The sequence below is a fragment of the Lutjanus erythropterus genome, chromosome 12 (genome assembly GCF_056507025.1).
Source record: "Lutjanus erythropterus isolate fLutEry1 chromosome 12, fLutEry1.hap2, whole genome shotgun sequence".
In the NCBI taxonomy this organism is placed as follows: domain Eukaryota; kingdom Metazoa; phylum Chordata; class Actinopteri; order Lutjaniformes; family Lutjanidae; genus Lutjanus; species Lutjanus erythropterus.
In genome coordinates this window covers 26,325,254-26,352,116 of record NC_139328.1, presented here as the reverse complement: position 1 = coordinate 26,352,116, position 26,863 = coordinate 26,325,254, and the positions used below count along the sequence as shown (strand labels likewise).

Sequence of the window (26,863 nt, the reverse complement as noted above, 5' to 3'; positions counted from 1 at the left end):
GCCTTCAGAGAGCCTCAGTAATCAAGAGCAAGTTTGCACAAACTTTGGGAGTTTGCATTATGGCACAATAAGTTTGTCTTTACCTTTCATGCTGAAAATTGAAAGCATCATCATACCATGTGTACTATATATGTTTTTAAGTGACAGTCATCATTTTCATACATGACTTATTCTGTGAAATCCCGCCCACGCTGCTTTCATCCTCTTCCTGTGCCACCCTGGCAGAGTGGCATTGTGGTCCACTGTGGTCTACATCTAGAGTGCTAACTAGGCCACAGAAAGACACGCACGCACATCACTGTGCTGCACACACACGCTAACACATGCCAGCGGTCACATGTACACGTGTGCTGTACATTTAATTTGTCATATATTATCCATGCAGATTAACATGGACATTAACATTAAAGTCTCGCATAAGGATTAGAGAGGAATTCTTTAATAAAATCACACATCGACATCAGTTCATTGGTCATAGTAAGCCCTATGCAGCCCGTGAAAACAGATGAATGATGTTTTCTACTTAAGTAGCATCACTACAGAATCTCAAATTGAAATTTATAACAGAAAACATCTGTTACAAACTAGAGATACAGAGAAAAACATGAATGTCTGCCAGGAAGGAAGGGTCTAACGTCAAGACACTATTGAGGATTCATCAGTTTAGGAGCTTGGCCTGTGTTAAGGACAAAAAGTCAAGATATATCCTATTCTTTTTGCTAATTTGTCTCTTGTAGGTCCCCCATCTTTCCACCATGTGTTTCCTGTAGATGTGAGTGACAAAGGAAACTTGACTGACATGTTAACCTCATATCATTTAGTGCCGTCGACAGCTCTCAGAAAGGCTGAACTCCGAACTGACAAGTTTCCTGCTGACCAGATTTTGTTGAATAATAATAGTAAGGATTCTGCCTGTTAAGCAAGCTGGACACGTTAAAGTCCTCTTGTTGGACTGACAACAAGGATAAATGCTCAGGAGCAATGGTAGCTAATTCAACAGAATTATATTTAAATTGGCAAAACAACGAGCTAATCTAGGATTACAAAGTTACTTTGTTTTTTTCTGCATTTTTAAACGATGTTTTTTTTTTTTTCTAATTATGAAAACTAATTTAGTGGAGAAAAACACATTTAAATTCCTAACGTTATAGGTCAGACATAGGAAATGTAAACGTGCGCTCCCTGGCACTTTACTTTTTTCAAATCTAACAAAGGCCTGCTGTAGACGGTCAAACAGCGTGTCCTTATTTTCACATACAAACACAACCACGTTCCCTTCCTCTGTCACTGTCTCACGCACAAACAGGCTCATGCTGTTTAACACACACAGATGAAAGCCAGCTATGTTTGGCCGCTGCTCTGAATATCTACAGTGCAGACAGAAAATGAGAAGGAGTCTACAAGACTAAATCACAAGGAGCGCAGAGCTACCACGGACCCAAAACGACAAAACATTTAAGGTCAAACCGTGGTTTGTTTGAAAGAAAAAGTAGTTCTCAATATTTTTGTGCGTTTCTTGATATACAGTAATTTCCTTGTCTTTCTTTTAAATAAATTATTTGCTGAAGAGTGGGCAGGTAACTTGACAAGGAAACAGAACAACAAAACTACAGACAAGACAGCTGATTATGTCATGTAGAGAGTTAGATGTTCTTTAATGCTGTAAAAATGTCAGTAATCTTACACTAGACTGCCTGAGGCCTCCTCTCTGCTCAGTAAAGACAACATGTTAGTCTTTTCCACATACTGGTTACAAAATGAGTGATAGACTTTTTGTAACTTACAAACATTACTTTTGAATTTTCTACCTCTGAATAAGTAAAGGGATTTTTAGGGAGTGTTGTCAGCTGATACTGCACAGCTAAAAAAGTTAGTTTACTTATAGGGATCTTTGATTTAAATCTTAATTCTATTCAATTAAGGTCATACTGAATCAGGGTGCTGCTCCTGTGCATGTTGACTTACTGGAACGGCTCTGAAATGGGGCCTTAAAGGGACAGTTCACTCCAAAATCAAAAATGCATATTTTCCCTCTGATCTGTGGTGCTATTTATCCATCTACATTGTTTTGATGTGAGTTGCAGAGTTTTGGAGATATCAGCTGGTATCTCTCCAGTATAATGGGACGAAATAGAACACAGCCTGTAGTGCTCAAAGATTGAAAAACTTAACAGCAATGTCTCATGAGCCTTGGATTTGAATACATAACTCATAATAAGTGTAATATTTCTTAAAAGCAGGAAAAAACTATAGTTTTTGCTGCCAATTATTTATGTTTTTTTAATAATTTGCTCTTTCTCTTTTATTTTTTTTACAATAACTCATTTTCTTGTTGTTGTCATTTACATTTTCTATGTTTGTGCAGCTTCTCTGTATATATGCAAAGATATTTCAGCAGTTTCATGCTCCTCATTTGCTTTAGCTGTAATAACGGCTTCCAGCATTTGACATTTTAAGCCTCTTGCATAACCTTTTTCAACTTTGCGGTCACTCTTAATCTCAGACATACTGACGCGTGCGCGCGCGCACACACACACGCACACGTGTTTTCTTTCTCTGGTTCTTCATACGTCGAACTCGTACACAGAAGCTTCCAACAAATGTTTTAAAACACGCTGACATCGGGCCATTTCACCTTAAGTGTACATGTATGTCAACCTTGACAGCTGGCACCCTGCTCACACTCCTTTTACGGTCAGTGGACTGGTGTTATTTTGAGCTGGGTGGCTTCCCAACACGAGTCTGGTGATTGTCTTGTGAGCTAGACAGTGCAGTTTGTGTGATGGTGATTGAACACTGATCAGCAGTGGGTCCAGGTCTGCTGCAGGAACTCTGCAGGCTCAGACTGGTTCACAGTATGACAGATACTTCTGCTTCTCAGTCCTGATTGATTTGTTTACTCTGTGAAAATCAAATCTTCCTGATTATCGGGATAAAGAGCCTCCCTGCCTCAGCCTGTCTCCCTCAGGTCTTGTAGTCGCTGCTTTCTCACTACACCTCAGATCCAGGCTGCACCCTGTTTTGGACACGTAGCCTCCATATTGCACTACTTCTTATACTCTTACTACTACCAGTAGTATTTTTGCTATTTTTACTACCTCTGCAGCTTTTGTGAGCATCTGTACCAAACAAAGACATTTTCTCAAGTCTAGAATATGATGTGTAGGCCAAGATATCGCTGCAACACCACAATATTTGATTTAAAATGATATTTTAACACGCATTTAGGTATTAATAAATATTGCACCTCCTGCAATTTCAAAATTGCAGTAGGCCATGTTGTGTTGCATTACGTGAACTATTTAGTCCTGCTTTGCATGATGTCTTTATGTCTTATTTGACTGCAACAGATGATTATTTTTATCGATTAATCATTTAATTTTCTCTGACAGCCCATAGTGATGTCAGCAGATGTCTTGTTTTGTCAACAACAGTCCAAAACCCCAAAATATTAAATGTAATATCATGTAGGACAAGAAAAACTAAAAAGCTGCAACCATCAAACCACTATAACGGGTTAACCGTTCAAAATAGTTGGTGATTAATTTAATAATTGATTAATAATCAGTTAATACTTGCTGCTGTAGTTTATGTGGAATGTTTCAAAGTTTGTTGAAAAGCTCATGTTAAACTGAATTGCTGGCTTTGATTTTGTATAAAATGCAGTTGAGAAAGTATGAATATTTGGAAAAGTCATAAAAGTTGCATTAGTATGACAGGGAATTAAAAGTTGAATAAAAGTCATAATGTATGAAGGATGGATTTTAATAAAAAATGTAGAAAAGAATATGAATCACTGAAAAAATGGGGATAAACGATGCAAAATATAGTCTAAGCTCGGAATGTAACCACATTGTTTCACTAATGGGTGCAACTGTTACTTCTGTAGTCATTGCCACCTGGGCTGTTACTTCCATAATGCAATTTGTAGTACCAAGGTAACCGTGATGTCACATAGCTATCAGGGTGTGTCAGATATGTGTGCTGTGATTCAGCCTCACTTTTTACTGCAGTGGCCGTTGGAGGTTCCTGTTCGACAAACTCAGCGAATAATGTTTAATATGTGACTTCTCCTCTTTATAATCGGGTTCCTCAGGTAACCCAGTTTTGTGTTGAAGTATATAAGCCTCATAACTGGGTTAGAAAACCAGGTTAAGCTCCCATTATGAATAGGAGAAAAGCATGTGTGAATGTTTCCTTTTCTGTAAGTGAGTGTGTGGAATGTGTTACTGCCTGTAGTGCTGGCTCTAATCATCTATGTAGTCTCAGATTTGCACACAATTTGGGTAATTTATAATCCGAACAAATCAAATCAAAAGCAAACCCACATAACCTGCTCTTTACAGAAGTTATTCGCTGTGTATCTACTGTCTTATTTAGATGATGATGATGATGGTTTCAAGTTGTTGCATTTTAAACTATGCTGACAAGCAGCCTTAACTTTCTCCATCTATAGTGAAGATGTTAAAAAGCTTCTGTGCATTACTGCTCATACCTTTGTAGAGTTTAACTTTGCCCTCCGGTTCCTCCATTAGGTAGTAAAAAAGACAACAACAAACAGGACATACATTAGATCAGAGTGCGTTTTATAAACTCTTCATCACCAGAGTGCATTTACACTGGAAATCTTAATGGAATATTAGATGGGGTTAGCAACAAAATTGTTTTAGCTATCTAAAATATCCATATCAGTTTTAGTGTAGATTATATTTAGAATATTTTCACTGCTTTACCTTGCCGTCAAACAGCCATCTGTCACAGGAACCCCTAGTCATATAAGCCAAATATCACTCTCTCCAAACTAACCAGACTCCTGAAGAAAAAAAAACAGTGATTTTACCTCACAAATGCATGAGTTGCTGGTCTCCCACTGCCTTGACTGCTTACTTTGTTTGTGTCGTTGTGTGACTTCAGTGAGTCCAAATTAACCATCTAAAACACCACAGCCACAAAATACCACAAACAAACTAACTGATTGAAGCAGCGGTAGAGGAACAACTCCAGTGTTCTGCAAGGTAGAATTACTGATTTTTCCTATGGAGTTTGGTTGGTTTGGAGAGAGCGATATTTGGCTTTCATGAGGGGGGTTCCCATCAGAAAAGGATGTCTGATTGCAAGGTAAGGTGGTGAAAATATTCTAAATTTAGCATACACTTAAACAGATTTTTTTTTCTAGGTGACTAAAATACATTTTGCTGCAGTACATTGCTGAGCTTCCTATACCAGTACTCCTGCTGCTTCTCCAAACTGGTGGTGTTCTGAACGCCATCTGCTGTAAATAACAAACTGACCATTGATGAATACCTCATGCGACCCTACTTCAATTAATCTGAAGTATACCTTTAAATGACAGATATTAGTCAATCATCATTGGGTTTTAAAACACAAATTAACTAAATCGGTCAGGCTATAATTGTAGCTCAGGTGGGAGGACAGGTTGTCGATCCCTGCCTCTTCTGCCTGCATGTCAAACTGCTCCTGATGTGCAGGGCAGATGTTGAAGTCACTTTGCCCAAATGGTTGTGAAATATTGTAAAAAAGCAACAGGCCTAACACATCACATAGCACATGAATGTAGAGCTTTTGTGTGATTTCTAGTGTTGTTTTTTTTACTGTGTTATAAGAGTGCAAACCTCAGGAGCCTTTTTTTTCTTGTGAGGTGATTCAGTTAGTGAGAACTCAACCCATCTCTGCCACATTCTAAACTTTTCATATAAAGTCATGACAGGAGATCCTTTTCATTAACTATGGATGTCTTTGTTCCATCAGCAGTTCAATATTCTCCTTCTTTTTCGTCTTATTTGGGCTTCAGTTCTCATCTTCTGCGGCATCTAATAGCTGTTTATTCATTAATGTAATATCAGTAAACAGTGAGATGCAGCACCTAACCTAAATAGTCCCTGTCTGCTTGAAGGCTAACCTAATGTGGTCTGCAGTATCGATTATTGGATCGATTGAATTAGAGTTTGGCTCCTCAGCTCTTGCTGAATCATGATGAGGAGCAGATAATGTTGTTGATATAAGTTGATAATATGAAGAAAAATTACAGAAAAAATATTTTTTCCCTCAAATCCTGTTTAAGGATGTATTGACTTGGGCGTTTGAATCAAATGTATCATATTAATTCCAAAAATTTAGTTCCAACATTTAGTGTTGTAATAGTTTTCAGTATTTTAATGCCAGAACATTTCACAAGAAAAGAAATCCTCTTAGGAAAAAGACAACCAGCAATGGACTCCAATCGCTAACAGCGGATATATTTGTCCAATCGCCCATCCCTAATACCCCAAAAAACTCTTTTGTATTTCTGTGTATCTTTCACAAACAAATGGCAACTCTGGAGTTTGTGTGATTTTCTTTAACAGGAGCTGTTTGTCTTTTATTAAACTCCAAATTATATTTCTTTTCTCTTTCAGTTGCTGGACATCAATTGGACAGGACTCACAAACATGCTGGACATTCCCGGTGTCAAGTAAGTAACTGCATGTAACACTGGTGTGACTGTGTGTCAAGAGAGGTGGGTGTGTGTGATTATGTATTTGTAAGTTTATCTCAAAATTTTGATTTGCCTATCCGTGTGCCTGCCTGTGTGTCATGTGTTGGTCTGTGCGCCTATTGATTTAAATGAGAAATAATCAGATTGCTGTGTTGATTAGAGCCAAGCAGCCACATCCTGAACACACACACACACACACACACACACACACACACACACACACACACACACACACACACACACGTACACACACACACACACACACACACACACAGATTTCTTTGATAATCATGGCCAGGTGGCTTCACACAGTTCCTCAGAGAGCTGGCTGGCTATTATAGAGAGCAGGTGTGAGTGTTAGTTTGTGTTACTGTCTGTGTGTGTGCAACAGAGACATGATGTCATAACTGGGTCTATTTTGTCTCTTTGTGGATGCACTCTGACTCACTTTCCATTCTATGTTTAGATGATTCTGCTATATGTAGCACACATGATGTAGGCACACAGACACACAAACAGACACGCATGAGTTTAATGTTGTGTAAACTTTTATTTCCTTATCTGACATTGCATGGTGGGAATACTTTGACCTCGTATTGCACTGGATGAAAATATTATTAACTTCCTGTGCTCAGGCTGGAACTGAAACCGACTTTCCAATGCAAACGCTGGACATGATATGATGGCAGTGAAATGACCTTAGAGCAGATGAATTCAAATTTCTCATTTAAATATCATACAGTGAAACCATTCAGCATTAAATATGTTTTATCATTTCTATGTATGACTCACTCATTTGCTGTATTTATCATTCATAATAAGAAATAGCAGTTTATGTTTTTTTTTATTGAGAGAATTCCACAAATCATTCATCATTCTGACTTACAACATGGGCATTTTTCAACATGACTCATATTTTTGTACGTGATCAACTGTAAAGAAAGACAAGTACAAACCAAAACACAACATTCAGACTCAAGCTAACTAATAAAAGAATCAAAACCAGACAAAAAGAAAGAAACAACAAGATAGATAGATAGATAGATAGATAGATAGATAGATAGATAGAACCAATGCACTCATATCTTACAGATTAAAGTCCAATGCATCGGATGCATGAGTGAATGGTTACACCCCTACCTAATACTCATCTGTAGTGGGCCAGGAGTATGCATTAGGGGAGTCAATAGGCTCCATCTTGAAACACATTATCTGGTTCTCATTATACAATCGTGGTTCAGCTTTTTCAAAGTGTCTGGCTCTTTTTTTCTTTATTCCAAATTAAAAGATGATATATAAAACATCACAGTCTGTGCAGCAGATATTTTAAGACGCATTCGAACATTTTTTTTAACTTCTGCATAAACATACAGGGTAGAAATGCCTGAAACACTGAAATGTTGCAAAAAAGGAGTCTGCGTATCACAAAAGAGACAGTGCTGTTGTTCTTGCATCTTCTTCTACTGTAGAATAGAAAAAGGTACTCCTGCTGTGTCCTCCTCCATCTACCAGAAAAAACAAAGTTGAAGAACATGCTAGTGGGAGTGTCATATGTTTACATAACTTCAATGTCTTTAACTTTTACTTGTGTGCTATTAATTATGTAATCATGCCAGGCCCACTACAATATATCTGCATAATGATACAGTTGATGAAAATACTGATTTGCACTTTGTTTGCCAGAAATATTTCACTTAAAAACGGGTAGGACACTTTTAATAGCAAACTGGGAAGCTTTTACAAACCTGGAGTAGATTGAAATGCTGTTGAGTGATAAAGAAAAGAATTTATTTTTTCCCTGTCAGAAAATATCAGATTAGATTTCTCTGAGCCCTTAACAGTAGAAAAACTAAAAACATGGCAAGCACTCGGTGCTTGTTGGAGTGTGAAGGAGCACATATTTCCCATTTTGTATCATAACGTGAAGCTGATGCTTTGAAGAGACTTTTCCCGGTGGACACGCAGCCAGAGCGCTCTCTATCAGGCTCTCAGCCTCTTCTGCTGAAACCATCACGTTAACCACCGGATCACAGAATGGATTATGACCTTTATTTTTCCCCACTAAGTGTCGGTATTTATAGAAACGTGATTATGAAAGGAGAGCCGCCGCAGACAGAACTGTGATGTTGGGTGGATTTGAGAGAAGCATTTCCAGACTTCTTTTAATTCAGCATCGACCTCGAGGAAGACGGGGCAGCACCAGCACACTTTAGATTTAACAGAAAAATACACACTGTTGCATATCAGATGCATTTGTTGGGATGTTAGAGCCCTCTCCAGACAGCTGAGTGAAAGCAGAAGCAGCAGAACCCTACCCTACAGTAGGGTCAACCCTGCATCGTGATATGTATCGTAATGACAGATTCTTGCCAATACACAGCCCTAATCATTTTGTGCTGCTTCATACTATTAACCATTAGTGATGTGGCAGTTAACATTTCTTGAACCCAGCTGTACTTGATTACTGTCTTTTGCTGTTCCATGTGTCAAATGTTATAAAAGCTGTTTTCTGTCTGTCATTCTATGCTGTCTATCACTATTTGAGGAAATGTACAGTAGCATTTACTCTGCCATTTGATGACCCAGTAAAAACGGGTTGGTGGCCCATTTTACGTCCTGACCCTAAGTTCTAAGTTTAGGAAACCCTGGACTAGATTACTAGCATGTTTACCTTTGCTAATTAGCATTTAAAATTACCCTTTGCAGGTATTAGATCTTAAATAGGTGCATTAGAGAAATTAAAATGTGACCTGATGGAAAGTGAAGGAATTGCCAAATCCTCATCCTGAGGGGAACGTGGGTATGTTTACCAAATTTCATGGCACTTAATTCAAAACACTCAAAACTACAAATGAGAACCTCTTGATGACACATGAGGATAAATCAGGGGATCGGGACCATGATTGTCAACAAAGTGTTATGGCAGTCCATTCAATGGTTGTTGAGTATTCAGTTTGGACTGATCTACATTGTCATCCATAGGATGTTAAACTTCATACTGCTACATGTATTTTGAAGATATGACTCTCCTCCTGATTTATTTTTTTTAAATCCTTTGTTATGAAAATGACAAAAACAAGCCTAGATTCTAAATGCAACACCACAGCCTGAAACACAACCTGAGTGTGAAGAACACCTCCTCCTGCAGAGTCTCACTGTGTTGTTACTCCTCCATACTGACTTGTGTCTGTTTCCTGCTGGTTTACTGTTTGTTTTCAGCAGAGAAACTCGCTGCGGTCTCCAAATGACTCCGCCCTGTGAAATGTAGCTTTCCTTGTTCGACGAGTTTGCAGGAAAATACCAGTGTGTGTGTGTGTGTGTGTGTGTGTGTGTGTGTGTGTGTGTGTGTGTGTGTGTGTGTGTGTGTGTGTATCTGGAGTGGAGACCTGCCCTCGCCCCACCCTCCTCCCTCTCTTCCTGTGTGAGAGGGTGCTCGTTATTTTCTCAGTGGTGAAAACCTGAGGTAACCCTCAGCTGTGTGTTTGTGTGTGTGTTTGGACCATCTAACATTTATCTGGAGACAATTATGTGTTTAGTGGGCGTGCAGACCAGCAATGAGCATGTCAACACTAAAATCAACTTTGCATTGCAAATCTCAGTCTGAAGCTCACCCAGGATCAGCAGTGCAGCTGTGTTTTAATGCAGGATGCTGCTGCCCTCTAGGGGACTAGAGGTGCCATCTGCATGAATCTTGTTCAAACTGTACACACAATATGAGCAAGCTGGGGATGAAATTACACACACAGTATATATTATTTCAACTATCTGTTTACCATTTCTCCTCATGCTGCAGCCACAGCTGCGTATAGAGTTCAGTTATTTTACAGGATGATATTTTGGGATATTGTTCTCTGCTGTACTCCACTCAGAGATGCCATGTTCATTCTTAAAACATATTATATTTCTGTTTTTCAAAGGCCCTTAGGAACTGTTTTCTTAAAAGGCCCTTCAAAGGCCCTTAGGAACTGTTTTCTTAAAAGGTCAGTTTACCCAAATAACACAAGCATGTTGTCTCCGTAGCAAAGGTTGTCATCGGCAACTGGACGTTTCACCTCTCGTCCAAGAAGCTTCTTCAGTTCAGAAAACCTTTGCTCCGAATACCATGACCTGGATGACTGAGAACCTTCACAGACAAACATGTTGTCTCATTCAGCCTTTGAGTAATAATTAGGGATGCACTTACCGAACTCATACTCACCAAAATCATCATGTCAGTGCTGAACTAAACTAAAGTGAAAATATTGCTCTACATCGTGATCTTTAAGATGACAGTGACACAAATGTCTGAAAGCGTTCAGTCACAAAATTGTTAAATTGTAATTTAGTTGTTTTTTGTGATTTGACATAAATGTAACTGAATGTGTTAAATGGACATTTCATATCGTCTGATATCGATTGCAGGCCTCTGAATTATATCAAATCAAAACCATATCATTGCTGTCTTTGTGATATTAGCAAATATCACATTGTTGTTCAAAGAATCGATATAATATCGTATTGTGATGAAACTTGTGATTTACACCTGTAGTCATGAGCAACACAGATGAGACCTGTCAGCCATCATCCTCATCATATCAGCTGCGTGGACTTTTTAAACTCAAAGCAGAAAAAAGCAAAACTGCTGAGTGCAGCTTACACGTTTAAGCAATTTATTTAAATTTCATTTTGAATATTTGAATGATGCCGACCAATCGAAAATGTTGCTAAAAATTTTGTGTGAAAAAGTTAAAATAACACAGAGCAGCAGTAATACATAACTGAGACATGTTGTGTGCTATATCTTACTTCATGGAAGAATATTATTTCTTTCAGTTTGAGCATGATGTTTTTTTAGATATCAGGTTAAGCAAAGGTCATACAGCTTATTTGATTAATGTTGGTGAAAAGATGGTTGGTATTGTCATCTGAAGATACTCAAGGTTGCAGTATCAGTATCGGACATGAAAAAGTGGCATCGGCGTCATACCTACTGACAAGATCTAGCCATGCAAATAGTTTTGCTTTTATTTTTGCCCCTGTTTTTTTTCAGCCTGTGAGATTTCTGTCTTTGCCAGACACAACAGGAATAAACATTGATTTTATTTTCTAGTGCTTCAATAGCATCAACACACAGACCACACAATCAGTTTTCTTTAGAACTACTTTGAACCATATAAATATTCTCAGGCTTCAGCGAACAATACTGTATTTTCATTATCCAGTCATCTGTTTTTTGTTGTTTTTTTAATAAATCATTTTGGTTATAAAATGTCAGAAAATAGTGAAACTTGTCTGTTATACTGTAATATCCCAATTAATTTTCTGTCAATAGTTAAATCAGTTAATTAACTTAAAGTAGAAGTTCTAAAATAGTCCCTATGCAGACAGATTACATCTTTATGTGATATCTCTGGTTCTTTTTAATCTTTCTTTAATCTTTCTTCTGGTTTGAAATGAGTATAAACAGATGGCACATACTTCTAATCAGAATACAGCAGCCGTCAGAAATGTGATGTGCATGTACAAACTAAATGGGAACCTGCTCGTTACAAATACACACAGTACATCACACACTACTGTTCCAGTATCCCATGACAGTCTATCCAAACACCTCCTGTGTCAGTAAGCTGCAGCACTTGTGTTTCAACCTGTAAATCAACATGTGAATCTTAGATAAATAGTTTCTGAAAGCAGAAAGGAGTGTATTGTATTTGTGTGTTTGTGTGTGTAAGAAGACTTGTTGATAGACGTGTGTTTGGACATGTACAAGGCTGGTCTGTAGACATAAGAACAGCTGCAGTGTGCAGTGTGATCCTGCATCTCTACTGAAAGACAGTGAGGATGAGAGATTCAAATTTGACCTGAATCAGAAAATATTTTTCATTTACAAATGTACATATTGTATTGTTATTGTTTTTAATATTTATTTTATTTGTTATCTTGTTCCCTCTTACCTCTCCTCCTCCTTCTCCTCCTCCGTCCATCTCTCTCAGCGGTTTGTGTGACAGCATCATCCAGGACATCATCTACAGCTTCCTGGTCCTGCCAAACCGCATCACCATCCCTCTGGTGGGAGAGGCCCAGCTGGCCAAGCTTCGCTTCCCCATGCCCAAGGTAATACATTTACATACAGTAGGCCTGTCATGATAACTACTTTTGTTGGATGAGGTATTGTCCCAGAAAGAATTGCAGTAAACAATATTATTGTCATTCAAAGGCCATTTTGTGCTATTTATGCCAATTCACTTCTGTTTTCATGTCTTTTAAATGCAATTTCTGTAATGTTTTTACTATTTATTGGCTTGCTTTCAGCTTTTGTTTGTATGATCTCAGATGCTATTTTAATGTTCCTTTAACATTTTATTTTAGTGTATTTTTATGCTTCTTTAAATGGTGCTATATACATAAACTCGCCTTGCCTTGATACAGTAATAGTATAAAACTCAACACCTCTTTTGATACCACAACAAAAAATAGTCCTTGCCACACAAACTATAACCTGCATACAGTGCTGGTACAGAAAAAAGTCACTGAACACTGCTGCAAGACAAATTTCAGGCAGGACAGTAAAGACTCAACTGAACTGAGGTCTTGAATGAGCACTCAGGTCTTTCAGTACTATTGAATATTAGTATTGTATTGTTTTTACACGTGGTATTGAAAAAGTATTGAAAGCCTTATAATCACAATATAATAGCATAATAATGCAAGTATACCCAAGAGCAATGAACTTTTAATTCTTAAGAGTATTCATAGACATTGAATTTGGAATGTGAGAAAAGTATTAAGGTACCCTAAATAAATAAAACATAAAAAATAAAAAATGCTTGTGTTTGAAAAATGCAAATGTTAATTATAACATTAGAGAAGACCCGACTGTTTCCTCTGACACTCTCTTCTCCTGGTCCAGCCTCATCTTACACTCTCCGTTATTCCTCTGTGTTCTTAGGGCGTCCTGAGGATCCACTTCATCGAGGCCCAGGACCTGCTTGGTAAAGACAAGTTCCTGGGAGGGCTGATCAAAGGCAAGTCAGACCCGTACGGGGTCATCCAGATCGGGACTGAGCTCTTCCAGAGCAAAGTCATCCACGAGACCGTCCACCCGAAATGGAACGAAGTGTACGAGGTGAGCGACTACACAGTCAGAGTGAGAGGAAATCTGAAGTTTTGCTGTTTTGTTTGCATTTTGTCCTTATGCATGAAAAAGACACACACAGCACCTCATCAAAGTAAAGTATTCTGTCTGGCACACATGAAGTAAAGCAGCAGCACTAATGCTGACATGCATCTGTTCCCATGGATACTAAATGATTTGCATAAATATATACATGGTTTATACAGATCACATTTAAGATTGCTTCCTGAACAGATTTAATGATCAGCAGATAGATGTATTAGTAGTTTAGCTTCTGAAATAACACTGAAATCATTTGCTCTGCACCAGGGTGTGATTGACAGCTTTCATACCTGCCCAAATGAACCACACTAACCGGGCATAAAAAGTTGGTGCAAAGAGGCAAGTGGGTGCGAATTCTTCCTGGGTGGCCTAAGTTGAATTTTTTTCATCCTAAAGGAAAAATTCCCATGATTCCAAGCCTCCATCAGAGCCCTGTTCAGTGTGTGTGTGTCTGAGCGTCATATTAATGTGTTAATTTGTATTTTCAGGCCTTGATATACGATCACTCTGGACAGAATCTGGAGGTTGAGCTGTTTGATGAAGACACGGATAAAGACGACTTCCTGGGAAGGTACAGCTTCTGTTTTGTTTTTTTGTTTTTTTCTCCCATATGATTAGGGACAAAATGTGTCATGATTTAGTGTTTTTTACACTGTCACCAAGTGATTGGTTTTCAACAACATTTCTGATAAAACATTTTGATAACTGAGGAATCACTGAAGTCATAAATCCACCAGAAATCTGAGTTTTGAACTTTAGATAATCAGCTGAAGATTTTATTATGGGCTCTGGGAACTCAATATTTAATATTAATTGATTACTAGGGGAAAAAATATACTTTGAAAATGATTTTTAGTTGTGACCCCACTTATGGCATAGATTATGGCGCATATATATTTGTTGGTTGATAAAAAAGAAATGTTTGACAGCATGTAAAAGTTTTATTGTATTATACTGTAATGAGGATAGGTGCACACGTGGATTTGGTGGTTTATGGATTAACAGGGTATTATTTGAGCTCTGTATATTGTGATTTTAATACGAAAGTCTTATTTACCATTAAGAGTTTACACTGTATGTAAAAGGATTTCATACTCCAGTAAGCTGATATTTGTTGTTCATCATAGGACATGGCCCCTGACAGCGATAGGGATCTTTCACACTGAGCTCACAGTGGTGTTTAACGAGCGCAGCGTCCTGTGTCAGACTTTTAATTTCCACCAGAGCCCATTAACTCGCCGCTGCGTGAGAAACAGTCTGTCGTGACGCTGCAGCCAGGCGTGGTGTGATGAGTCAGCCTTGTTCAGAAACCCCCAGTGAAAGTTTTGTGTTGTTTGTGACTTGTTTTTCAGTCTGATGATCGACCTGGCCGAGGTCCAGAAAGAAAAGAAGGTCGATGAGGTAATTTACATCTCTTCCTCTCTCAGTCCCAGCAGTCAGATCCGCTTTAGGCTCAAATACTACGTTAAAACAGGAGACATGTTTTTTTTTTTCCTTTTTTTATACAGCGAAACTCCTATGTGCTCATTACGGTGGTGTTTCTATACTGCACTTACAAGGCATTTTCCCCTTTAGTATATTAACTGCTCACACCAACTGACAAGTTTCATTTAATTATTTATTTTTACTTTTTGCCTCAATGGCCTTTTTGCCTCTTTATTAGAAAGGCCAACCAGCACTGCAAAAGACTGCTGAAATAAATAAGTAAATAGATAAATAAATCAATCAGTAAATGAATGCCCACGCAGTCTGATGTCAGTCAACCATTAGGCAAAAAGATGAATTCTAGAAGATTCGAATAATAGCCCCCTCATTTGCAAAGTGAAGCAGAGTTGGTTGTGGTTCTGATTTGATACTACAAAATAACATTCAAGTTTATTTCATAAACTTTTTCCTAATGAAGAAGATAATCTGTGGATGTTTCATTAAATCATAATATCACAAAGCTTTTTAGCATATTTAGCTTCACAAAAATCACTTCTTATGAGTACATATTGCATCAATTTCTGTGTGCAACAGGATTAAAATCTCAATACTAAATATAAATCACTGCTGAGTTATAACAATCAGTGATAAAGATTTAGTTATTTATGTCTGTAAAATTGTATTACTGAAAAGCTTATTTAAAGAGTACTAAGTCTTTCCCTCTTTTGTTTATTAGACAAAAAATTGTGCTATTGGGTTGAAATAATCCAAAGAAAGTATCTTAATGTTGATAATTACAAGGAACTTTTTTTTGTCCTCAGTGGTTTGTCATGGAGGAAGTGGCTACAGGGAAGCTGCACCTCAGACTGGAGTGGTTATCTCTGCTGCCCACACCTGAGAAGCTGGACCAGGTACAGAACTGCTGCACTTACAGAAATCATTTATTTAAATCATCAAACGAAAAAAGCTATCGAAACATGTCTTAGATCTTAGACTCTCTAGAAATGATTTTGCCTCCCTCCTGCCTGAACCTGTGAACATGTGCCACGAAGAATCACAGGATCACTTTCACCAAAAACTCAACAGTTATATGTGTTTATCCCTTCACAGGCGCTGATGAGCATCAAAGCTGATCGCAGTCAAGCCAACGACGGCCTGGCGTCTGCGCTGCTGGTCGTCTTCTTGGATTCAGCCAGAAACTTGCCTGTAAGTCAGTCGGGTTGGACTTTCCAGCCCATTTCTCTCATCTTGAGTCAACAAATATAATAAATGTAGCTATGTATTAAGCCAAGGTGAACAAGAAAAATAGTGATTTATTGATTGATTTCCGTAAAAACACAGACTCGTGCCAATTTATCATCTGTCTGACCTTCAATATTGAATCCTGGAGCCTTTTTGTTTTGTCCTTGAAGCTCATTTTTAACACAAAAATAAAGAAATATATAAAAAGTTATGAATGATAAGGAATAAATACTAGTAGTAAGCCAGAATTATGAGACACTAATTAAACATTCTGATTCAAGTGTGTCATATTTATTAATTAATCATTCCTAACTTTTTATACATATTTATTTTTTATATTGCATAAATTGTTGCTGTAGTTTGATGCCTTCGATTGCTGTGGTTAATCCATTCATGTCTTTTTTAAGGATTTTCTGCATTGTTTTTGTGTAATTGACAGTTATTTTTACCATTACAGAATATTTCTTGATCTCTCACCTGTGTGGTGCACCAGGTTGTTAAAAACAAACACTCGAGCGTTCTTTCCATCCAGTTTTTGCTTCTTATCTCACACAGTGTGTTCAGCTCAGTCTCCCACTTTTCTTCTTTTCCAAACTTCTTTTCTGCTCTTCACTCCACTTCATCTTAAAACTGCAATAAAAAGAGAACAAATAAAGTAAGAGTGAATCCTATTGTAATGGTGCTATATTCATATTGTTCAAACAGAATAGCAGCTTAATATTATCTGTATGTTTGTGCCTTATTCTGATCTCAAGTATCACACTTTAGCTTTTTTTAAAGTTCCATCTCAGTCTGTTTGATATGCTGAAATTATTTGCTTCAATGCAAAAATCTTCTGTTAATTAGAGTGGCTCAAATACTGATAATACAAAGAATATTTTTGGAGAAAAAAATCCAAAACATAATTGTTTTACACGGAGTATATGTGAGAAAAAACTCTCTAAGCCAGTAAACCTCACGTCTAGAAATTCTGACTGTGCGTTTACCCAACAGTCTCCTCTTTTTTTTGTAGTAACTGTTGGTAATAAACTAGATGAGACTGTCACAGTTAAAAACAGTAATTCTATCTTGTCTTGTAGAGTAGTTTTCTAGCATAAAGAATTGTAACTGTTAGTGTTTGAACTCTGTAGTGCAGACCTCACTTTCTTCTTTTCAGCCTCTTCTTCTTTGCTTCTTCTTCTTCTCTCCTCCTCCCCCTCTGAAGAGCGTCTTCGAGGGGAACTTGGGCTCTGGCTACTTAAAAGAGAGGCGGGCGGCGGGCCTCGTGTTTTGCGAAAACACTGCCTCTCTCTATAGGACCTTATTTGTGAGTCCGCTGGCTGTTTTCTGCATTCTTAGTGTAGTTTGACCAACTCCAAGGTGTGATTACCTCTGCTAGAGCTCATGTTCCTGTGTGTTACTTTTGCTCGTTGTTTGGTTTTAAAAAAGCAGAGTTTGCCTGATGAGCATGAATCCTTACTAGTGCATGAGTTCAATTCATTAATATCATTATTTATCATAAATGTTATTTTTTGTAGTTTGACTGATCATAAAGCTGAGGAACATGACAGACAACATGACTAGAAAATGAACAAAAACACTGAGGGTTCATGTTTTAGGACAATCAAAAGCGTCTTTCCTCCTCTTTTATTGTCCCTCATAAGGAGTTATTGATCTCACAGTATTAGGTGACGCATTGTACATTGTTTCCTCTAATCTAGTTTCATCAGATGGGTTATTATCTGGAAAGTGGAGACAGGAGCTATGTCCAATAAAAGGAGCCTCGCTAGAGCTCTTTCTCTGTATTGATGACGCTCATTTTCTCCTAAGAAAAAAAGTTCTGTTGATGTTTTTCTGCCTCACTGCCGACACAGATTGAATTTCAGCAGAGGAATAGAGTTTTAAAAGGATAAAACGATCAATACTTCTCTATATAAGCTATTACAAAGGTCTGTGTTCAACTTCATGTTCTGTTTGTGCCTCATGAGACCAGACGGCACCAGACAAGTACTTAAATGTGCTCTTTTTAAATTAATGTTTTTTGCAGAGGAGTGGACTCAGGTCAAAAAAACATGATGACCTAATGTTATGTTTTTTAGCTCCAGTTGGAAAACATGATACCAAAGATGATTTTTTTCGTGTACAAAAAAATTACAGATTAGACACAACAACTTCCAACTCGTTGGCATATGAAGTTGCACAGACAAAGTCAAGACTGTTGTTAAAATTGCGTTACATTTGGTGTAGAACGCATTATGATTGGTTAGGAGTCAAAACTGAAAGCTAAGGACCTGGGACTTATCTGTCTTGCCATGGGACTTGTGTGCAAAGACTCGAGACTGACTTGGCGAAACAATGACTTGTTCCCACCTTTATTTTTTTTGGTCAGGTTTTGTCACCTAGATATCAGTCCTGAGAGCAGAAGTCCATGCAAATTTCAGACATTTTTACTCAACTTTTTACTCATTCCTGTTATTTTAAGGACAGAATGCATTTCGACTACTTTGAGACACTGAGTGCAGGCAGGGTGAATTCTCTGTGGATTGCTTTCCCTCCATCCTCCCTGCAGAAGCTCATTGTGTGTGAACAGGTTTTCCCCATTGGTTTCCCCTGTGTTGGTTCACCCCAACTCTGCCAGCAGGGGGCAGCACATGGTTACCACTTCATGAGAAACTGAAGCAAATTTACATTTACAATACATTTTAAAAGAATACACAGACCTTTTGACAAGAAAATGTTTTATCTGACTTTAATGTTCAATGCAGTTCTGACTGTTGGCCAGTAGGTGTCACTTACATGTCAACAAGTCTGTATATCGCTGAAAAATCTTCCCCCACTGATTTGACATGAACTGGATTGAGTGTTCAGACCCATTTATCCATGTTAGATCGAAGCTCGCCTCAGGGCAGGAGGAAAACGATGTAGTTCAGATTATTTGAAGTGGGGCTGTATGAGGTACTTGGAGAAACAGCAGGAGGACCAGTGTAGGACTCTAAGCAATGTACTGCTGTGGACAGGGTCATCAAAAAAAAAGAAAGGCTCATCTAATATATATGCTATATTTAGAATATTTTTGCCACGTTGCCTTTATGTTGCTGTCAGACAGCCATTTGCAATAAGAAATTGAAGTTAATTGCTTGTTATATCACCAGCTCGCTGCCATCAGACTCCTGGTAAAAACAGTAATTCTACTGCTCTACAACACCAAAATGAAAAAGTTTGGGAAAGAGTTTGGTGGTGGGGAAAGAGCGAGATAACAAGTGATTTAGCTTCAGTTTCCCCTCGTAAAAGGCTTTCTGATGATAAGGTAAAGCAGTGAAAGTATTTTTGAATATAGCGTATACTGATACTGATCTTTTTAGGTGGCTAAAATTCGTTTTGCTGCAGATCCTGTCCACATCAGTACATTGCTCAGCTTCCTACAGTGGTACTCCTACACATACTAATACACTGACGCTAGATAAGTACCTCATACAACCGCACTTAAAAAAATTTCAAAAAATCACTTAAAATTCAAACTGTGCCTTTCATTGAAACCTGTTTAACTCAGTCATTGATACTCTACAATTTTAATGTCATTTTGCAGTTTTTCCACAAACATTGTTAGTACTTAAAGACCTGAGGTCACACCTGTCTTTTCATTTTGACATTTATGATCTCATCAGTCTGAGATACGTTAAATTAGTACCTGCATTATGTTATGTGCCTCGGTGTGATCAGATAATAGAGACGAAAAGACGAGTGAGACGTCGGTATCAGATACTTTTGTTTTTGCTCAGTTTTATCTCTAGTGTAGTTTATTGTTAGTGGAATGTGTTGTATATGACCTTCTGCAAGAGAAGGAGCTTCAATATCACCGGATTTCATACCAATATAAATATGTGAATGTCACCCAATTATCACCACAACATAAAACCATTTCAGCTTCTTCTCAGTCAGAATGATTCCTCATTTTTCTTCATTTACTCTCTCTCCATTCTCGATCAATGACCCATTTAATGCTGTGGTATTTTGACAAGAGTCCACCCAATACATTTCAGCTGTTTATGGCAGATATTGGCAGACGTGTCGGAAGAGATCTGAAACAAATTGCATTTAATAAATGTCTTATATTCTGCAGATTTTTATAGATTCAAACTTGTTTTGTTTACGTAAAGATATAATATATTTTGTGTTTGTACTTTAAATTATAATGAATATTTATAATAATTGCATTTTCTGTTTTTGAAATTTGCTATTATCGTTCAAGTGGAAAACTCTCAATATATTGTCACAACTCAGTGTATCACTAGTTGGTGTTTATTTACTTTTACACATTTCTATCAATATCGGCCTCGAATCCAGTATTGATTGGACTCTAGTTTTGACCTCATGTCCAGGTTTAATTGGGGAATGACATTAACCATGTGATCATCATGTTGTCTCTCTGTCTGTGTCATTCTGTCCCAACGGTTGGTGATGGCGGTGGTCCTGGTGTGGTCTTCCTCCTCCCTGCATGCCCCTCTTTCCCCCTAATAACCTGCTGGTGTGTGTGTGTGTGTGTATGTGTGTGTGTGTGTGTGTGCGTTTGTGTGTTGTTTGCTCTCTCCTGCCTTGTCCCTGGGGGAAAATCAAAGCGCAATCCGTTAGAGTTCAACCAATCGGGGCTGAAGAAGGCCTCGGTCAGTAAAGCCCTCAAGGTAACGGCACGATAACGAAGCACACCCATATCGCTCAGACACCGAGGACGGACACAGAGGAACACAGAGTCACATGGTCCCCCAGGCTTATTTACATACACATTCAACTCATATTTACACTGTGTGGCCAAAAGTAGGTGGACACTAGGGAGTCACAACTCATGTAGGAGATGACGACAGCATGTTGGAACATATGCTGCGCTGGCATAATTGCAATGTGGAATCAAAACTAACCTGTTCAAATACACACAAAGCAACAAAAAAAAAACATGAACTCTGGTTGGACTTTCAGGTGTGAAAAGTCTCATTGTGTGCTGCAGCATTCAGGTTTTCTTCTTTAATTAGAATTAAGAGGCCTTGATCAAATACGGAAAAACAGCCTGAGAGCAGAAATACACAGAAGTGTCCACAAACCTTCGGCCACCTAGTGAACACTACTGTATAATTATAGTTTATGCAGTTTTAGACCCAAGGATGATAAAACTGATTCCACATATGATGGAAGATGTAAACGTTATAAATAAATGTTTGTAATGGATGGTGGTTTTAGTGTGAAAATTCTAATCTTCAATCTGACTTGAGGTCAGTTTGCAATAGAAATTCTAGATCGCATCCTGATTTATTTCTCAAATTAAAGAGCTGTCGGATTCCTATATTCCCTCTCAGCTCTTTTTACACTGTTGAATTTGAACCCTTGTTGAATTTGGGACAAATCCAGCAAAAAAGGGAAACTGTAGTACTTTTACATTTATGAAAATATCAGGCAGTACATCCTGAAGATGTGAATATTCACTGCTGCTGTAAAAATCTGACGCTCATCAAATATATAGAGTCAAAGCTGAACCCAGCAGGGCGCCGCTGCTGCTGCTGCTGCTACTGAATCTGAAACTGTACTTACTTACTGCTGTTGCTGTTAAATCATTAACTCCACTAATCATGTTTGTTGACTAAAACTGTGCACTGTCCCTAACAATGTGTTGTAAATAACACTGTTGTCTAAAGTACATTTAAACTCTTCTGATTCTGAAACTTTTAATTGATCTTTTCATTAAACTGATTGGGTGTGGTTTCCAGACTTCCTGGTTCGGGGCCATGAAGACTTTTACCTGATGTACTTTACTTCTTGATTCCCTTAACATAAAAATTAACACATTTTGCCATCAAGTACTGAAATGTGTTAAGTAGCACTGGGTAGTTTGATATCGCGGTAAAGATATCACATGCTTAAAAATAACACTGTATGAGCTCAAAATGTGAATTTTGATTGCTCATAACATACTGTAGAGCTATATTTCTTGTTGTAAAATCATTAAATTTATTAATTCAACAGTATAATACACATTTAGAAAATTTCTGATGACTAATTGAGAATTAACTTGTATTACTTTATGTGAAAAAGATGCTTAAATTAAATCTAAATCTTTACCTCCATTGCTGCATCTTTTTTAAATGTTAGTTGAACTGAAAAGTACATTTTGTGTTCTCATTAAACACAAAGAATACTTTTTTCAGTGAGTGAGTGAAGTGTCATGAATGCTAGCATAGTTTGCTAGCCATTGCTCTTTCTTGTTCATAAAAACTGCTTTTCTTCTTCTGCAGTCGGGTAAAAAAGTGACCAGCGATCCCAGTCCCTTTGTCCAGTTCACAGTGGGACACAAGTCCTACGACAGCAAGGTGAGACTCAAACATGATCTACATTCATACCCACCACCATTCTTTTTTTTTCAGTATCATCTTTATGAATCTTGTGTATCTTCTGTTCTCAAAAAGCATTAAACCTTCGACCAAGGTAGCATTGATGTAACAAAATACATTTTTGGCTGACATTGATTGAGTACAACTTTACTTTTCAGTGAACAAATATACTAAGAAATTTAGTTATTTGATTTTTTTTCCCAAGGATGGGAAGATCATCATGCCCCTTCTACTCACATGTTTAGTTTGGAAGTTATGCCCTCTGGAAGAAAGTAGCAGGTGTCCTCATCTCAAACTTTTACACCCAGGACACAGAGCAGCCCATGTATCTTGCACAACTTCTTGCTTCTTATTTTTGCTAACAGTTTCATATCACAGTCATATTGACATCATACGGGCAAAGTGACCTCTCACTACAGTTTGAATGTCTGTGTGATGAAAAAGCGATTCTGTAAGTCATTATAATAAGAAACTTAATTCAAATAATGAAATAAAGTATCTACGTCATTATTTTGAGAAAGTTTGTCATGATGACTTACAGAATTTCTTTTCTGCAATGTGATGAAAGAAAAAAAATCCTGTAAGTCATTATAATGAGCACCATCTTGTGCCCAAAGTTAAAACTGGTTGAAACTTCCTCATGCTGACCTCAGTGGTGAGCGCAGCTCAAATTGCGTTGTGTCTACAAGGGTCTTCAGTGAGTAAAGACAAATAATAGAACAGCAGAAAATTGCATCACTTTACTGTGAAAGTGCTTTTATAATCATCAAGTCTTTCCACATCAAGCAAGTGTAAAAACTTTTTTACAAAATTGAAGATTTTATTTTTCCTTTTCTAATGCAATACTTGAAGTGTTGCAGTACGACAACACCCTGACTGTCAGGGTGTCGTAAGGTCCTGTTTTCCCTCTAACTCCTCCCTGTTGTGTCCCCCTCCAGACCAGATATAAGACCAATGAACCAGTGTGGGAGGAAGCCTTCACCTTCCTCATCCACAACCCCAAAACCCAGGAGTTGGAGGTTGAGGTATGGAATTGTCTTTATGATATCATTGCTGCTCCAGTTCAATGTTTATAAGCAGCTAAATCAGGAATATACTGTATAGAAGTTGTGACTGACATCAGCTAATGTTTTTTACCCGTTAAGGTGAAAGATGAGAAACATGAGTGTTCTTTGGGGACGTTAACGCTGCCTCTGAGTCGCCTGCTGGAGGCGGAGGAGATGACACTGAACCAGCGCTTCCCCCTGAAGAACTCCGGACCGAGCTGCACCCTCAAGATGAAGATGGCTCTGCGGGTAGGAGGACAGCCTGCAGATGATATTAAGGGGCTTTATCCACCAAAGTTTTTTTTCCTGAGAACAGTGTTTTTCCACAGGAAAAGACAGACAAAATATGTCAACTCTAAAATGATCATGTGTGTTTTTATAATTTCAGGTGTTGTGTTTGGATAAAGACCCATCCTTGTCCTCAGACTCCACCCCGTCCTCCGTGCAGGTTCGCAAGTCCAGCACCTCCAACCCCACCCCACGGCCCTCTGTCTCCTCTGAGTCCCCCAAGCCTTCCTCCACCACCTCCGACATCCCTCGCTCAGCCTCAGTGTCGGCTCAGGACCTGCTGAACCGGCGGCGGGAGGTCGATGACCCCTTTAGGTCTCCAGGAAGCACAGACTTGGGACAGGGTGGTGGAGGAGGAGGAGGGGGTCACGGCCTGGCAGAGACCGGGAGGAGCACCTCCAACCTGGCCATCTCTGGTTCCCAACAGTATCTGGCTGGAGGCAAAGAGCCAACGCCGAGCATCGCATCAGACATCTCCAACCCCTACGCTGCTCAGGAGCTGCAGATGAGACTCCAGCAGCTGCAAAAGTATCTATCAATTTATCTGATCACCCAATGATAAGTGATCAAACAGCTATTTTTTTGATGTCTTTATGTTGGTGGAGAATAGCTGCTTATTGGCCAGCATGTGTCCATGAAACTCTCAAAAGAGAAAGCCTGAAAAAAAAACACTACCTTACCAGTTCATGATTTTCCACCAGTTTTTTTTTTTTTTCAACAAAATTCAATTAAAGTTCTAGTAAACTAAATCCAAATACATTGACCTCCATCTAACAGGCATTGAATATGGTTTCAACAATTGAACAATAGAAACACCGATAGGCAATCAAAGTATATTAAAATACATACACGGTTTTACCTGAGACATAGCCTCCTGCCAAAGGGCTCTCAAGGGGTTGCAGAAGTTCGTTTGGTCTTTACTGATGTCCTCCTAGACGATTGATCACGAGGATTATAGCAAACTAATGTTGACTTAAAGGAAAGCATGAATAAATAACTTTTTTAGAATGTTGGATTCTCCCAACTCCTCTTGTGTTTGAAGAACTTTGTGAACCTGTATCCTTGTTGTTTTCTTTTTGTTTCTCAGTGCAACATACAGCAGTAACAGGTCATCGATACAGACACAGCTGGAGTAAACAGCACGTGCTTGGTGTCTCTGTTTACCGAATGTTATTGTTCATCAGTGTTGATGCTCAAATCATTAGGGATATAGTAATTGTTATAGTTATCATTCTTGGTTTGGACTGGACTTCAGTCAGTCTCAACACTTTCTGACTGACCTATCCTGTCTGTGACACTCAGCTCAAACCTTGTGGGCTCCAACTGATGAATTTAATGTTTAAAAAGGAGTCATACATACATTTTTTTTTCTTTCTAAAGGGCTCAGTAGTTTCCCAAAACAGCTGCTTACTGTATTTTTTAGCAAATGTTACAGAAACAGGAGGAAATAGTGCATTTGTTGGGGACTATTTTCAGCAGCTGTCGATAAGCAGCAGTAATGTGGGCAACAGGACATTGTATGTGCGAGTCAAAATAAACTACAGTTCATTAAAGTTAATGGTAATGAAGGAACTTGTCAGCCAGTTCAATAGTGTGACTCACTGATGTGTTTTTAATAGTTTTTGGAGCTCTGTGGCACTGAGGAAGAAGATCCATCAGGCTGTGATACCCAAATACTTATTAGTCAGATGCATTTATTGTTGGTTTGGGTCTTTTCATGAGATTTATATGTTAAGAAAAAACAAATATATAGAATATCACCTGTCTTATTCTTTGAGAGGACGTTTTTACAGATTGGTAGGATGAGTTTGAAAATGAGATGCTGATTTTGATGGTTTTACCCCCTCCTCTCTGTCTCTGTAGTGGTTCAGGCCCCAGTCACTTCCCGCTGGGTGAGGTCCAACTGACAGTCAGACACAGCTCCCAGAGGAACAAACTCATCGTGGTCGTTCACGCCTGCAGGTAAGGAACAATGCAAGTGAGGGCTTTCTTTCAAAAAACAACGCATTATGAGGTCGATGTTGTCACATTCATCGGTTCACCTTCACAGGAACCTGATCGCGTTCACCGACCACGGCTCAGATCCATACGTCCGCCTCTACCTGCTCCCTGACAAACGGAGGTCAGGCAGAAGGAAAACTCATACGTTCAAGAAAACTCTCAACCCAGTTTACGATCAGACGTGAGTCCCAGAGTTCGATAACGCTGACTTTAACTTGTTGGTTGTTGATTATTCTGAGTTGTAAATGTTCTGCGTTCTCTTCCTCTCTGTGCCAACTTGTCAGGTTTGAATTCACCGTCTCCCTCGTGGAGTTGCACAGGCGGACTCTGGATGTCGCAGTGAAGAACGGCGGAGGTCTGCTTTCCAAACACAAAGGCCTTCTGGGAAAGGTGCAGATTTTCACTGGAACTGTCTTGAAATAAGTATTTTATCCAGACAGAAATCTTGTGGACTGAAGTCTTCAGTTTGGATGATATGTCAGTGCATTTAGAAATGTAAAACTGAACTTTATAACAAATAGCTTCAAGTATAGTTGATTTGTCTGTTATTTAATAGTTGAAATGTAAGGAGTCATTTAAACTTTGTTGCCTTTTCTCATCAGGTTCTGGTGGATTTGACCCATGAGGAAATCAGTAGGGGTTGGACACAATGGTTAGTCTTTAAACTCTCTCTTTTCAAGTGTACCTCAGTCATTATAGCACAGGAATCAAGTGAAACAGCTCACATATTAAAACAGAATCTCTTTCTGATCTTTCTTTCATGTTGAAATTGTTTTATTTGTGACTTTAATTTTAACTCCATTTTGGGAGGGAGTGGGTCTACACGAAGAAAATACTGATGTCAGAACAAGTTGAA

At 38.4% G+C, this 26,863-nt stretch overlaps 1 protein-coding gene across 4 annotated transcripts in view; it reads left to right on the top strand.

The window, feature by feature from the left end:
- esyt2a (extended synaptotagmin-like protein 2a) overlaps positions 1-26,863 on the top strand; it is a 55,571-nt gene that overhangs the window by 27,876 nt on the left and 832 nt on the right. Inside the window, exons 8-24 of one of the 4 annotated variants that reach the window (XM_084731582.1) lie at positions 6,417-6,472; positions 12,469-12,589; positions 13,425-13,601; positions 14,141-14,223; positions 15,005-15,053; positions 15,899-15,988; positions 16,188-16,283; positions 17,524-17,625; positions 20,915-20,977; positions 22,577-22,651; positions 23,611-23,697; positions 23,818-23,967; positions 24,107-24,534; positions 25,870-25,968; positions 26,057-26,188; positions 26,292-26,397; positions 26,610-26,659. In XM_084731582.1, coding sequence (XP_084587708.1) covers positions 6,417-6,472; positions 12,469-12,589; positions 13,425-13,601; positions 14,141-14,223; positions 15,005-15,053; positions 15,899-15,988; positions 16,188-16,283; positions 17,524-17,625; positions 20,915-20,977; positions 22,577-22,651; positions 23,611-23,697; positions 23,818-23,967; positions 24,107-24,534; positions 25,870-25,968; positions 26,057-26,188; positions 26,292-26,397; positions 26,610-26,659 — 1,964 coding nt within the window. The remainder of the gene's footprint in view (positions 1-6,416; positions 6,473-12,468; positions 12,590-13,424; positions 13,602-14,140; positions 14,224-15,004; positions 15,054-15,898; positions 15,989-16,187; positions 16,284-17,523; positions 17,626-20,914; positions 20,978-22,576; positions 22,652-23,610; positions 23,698-23,817; positions 23,968-24,106; positions 24,535-25,869; positions 25,969-26,056; positions 26,189-26,291; positions 26,398-26,609; positions 26,660-26,863) is intronic. The other 3 variants (XM_084731580.1, XM_084731579.1, XM_084731581.1) reach the window with 3 other exon arrangements.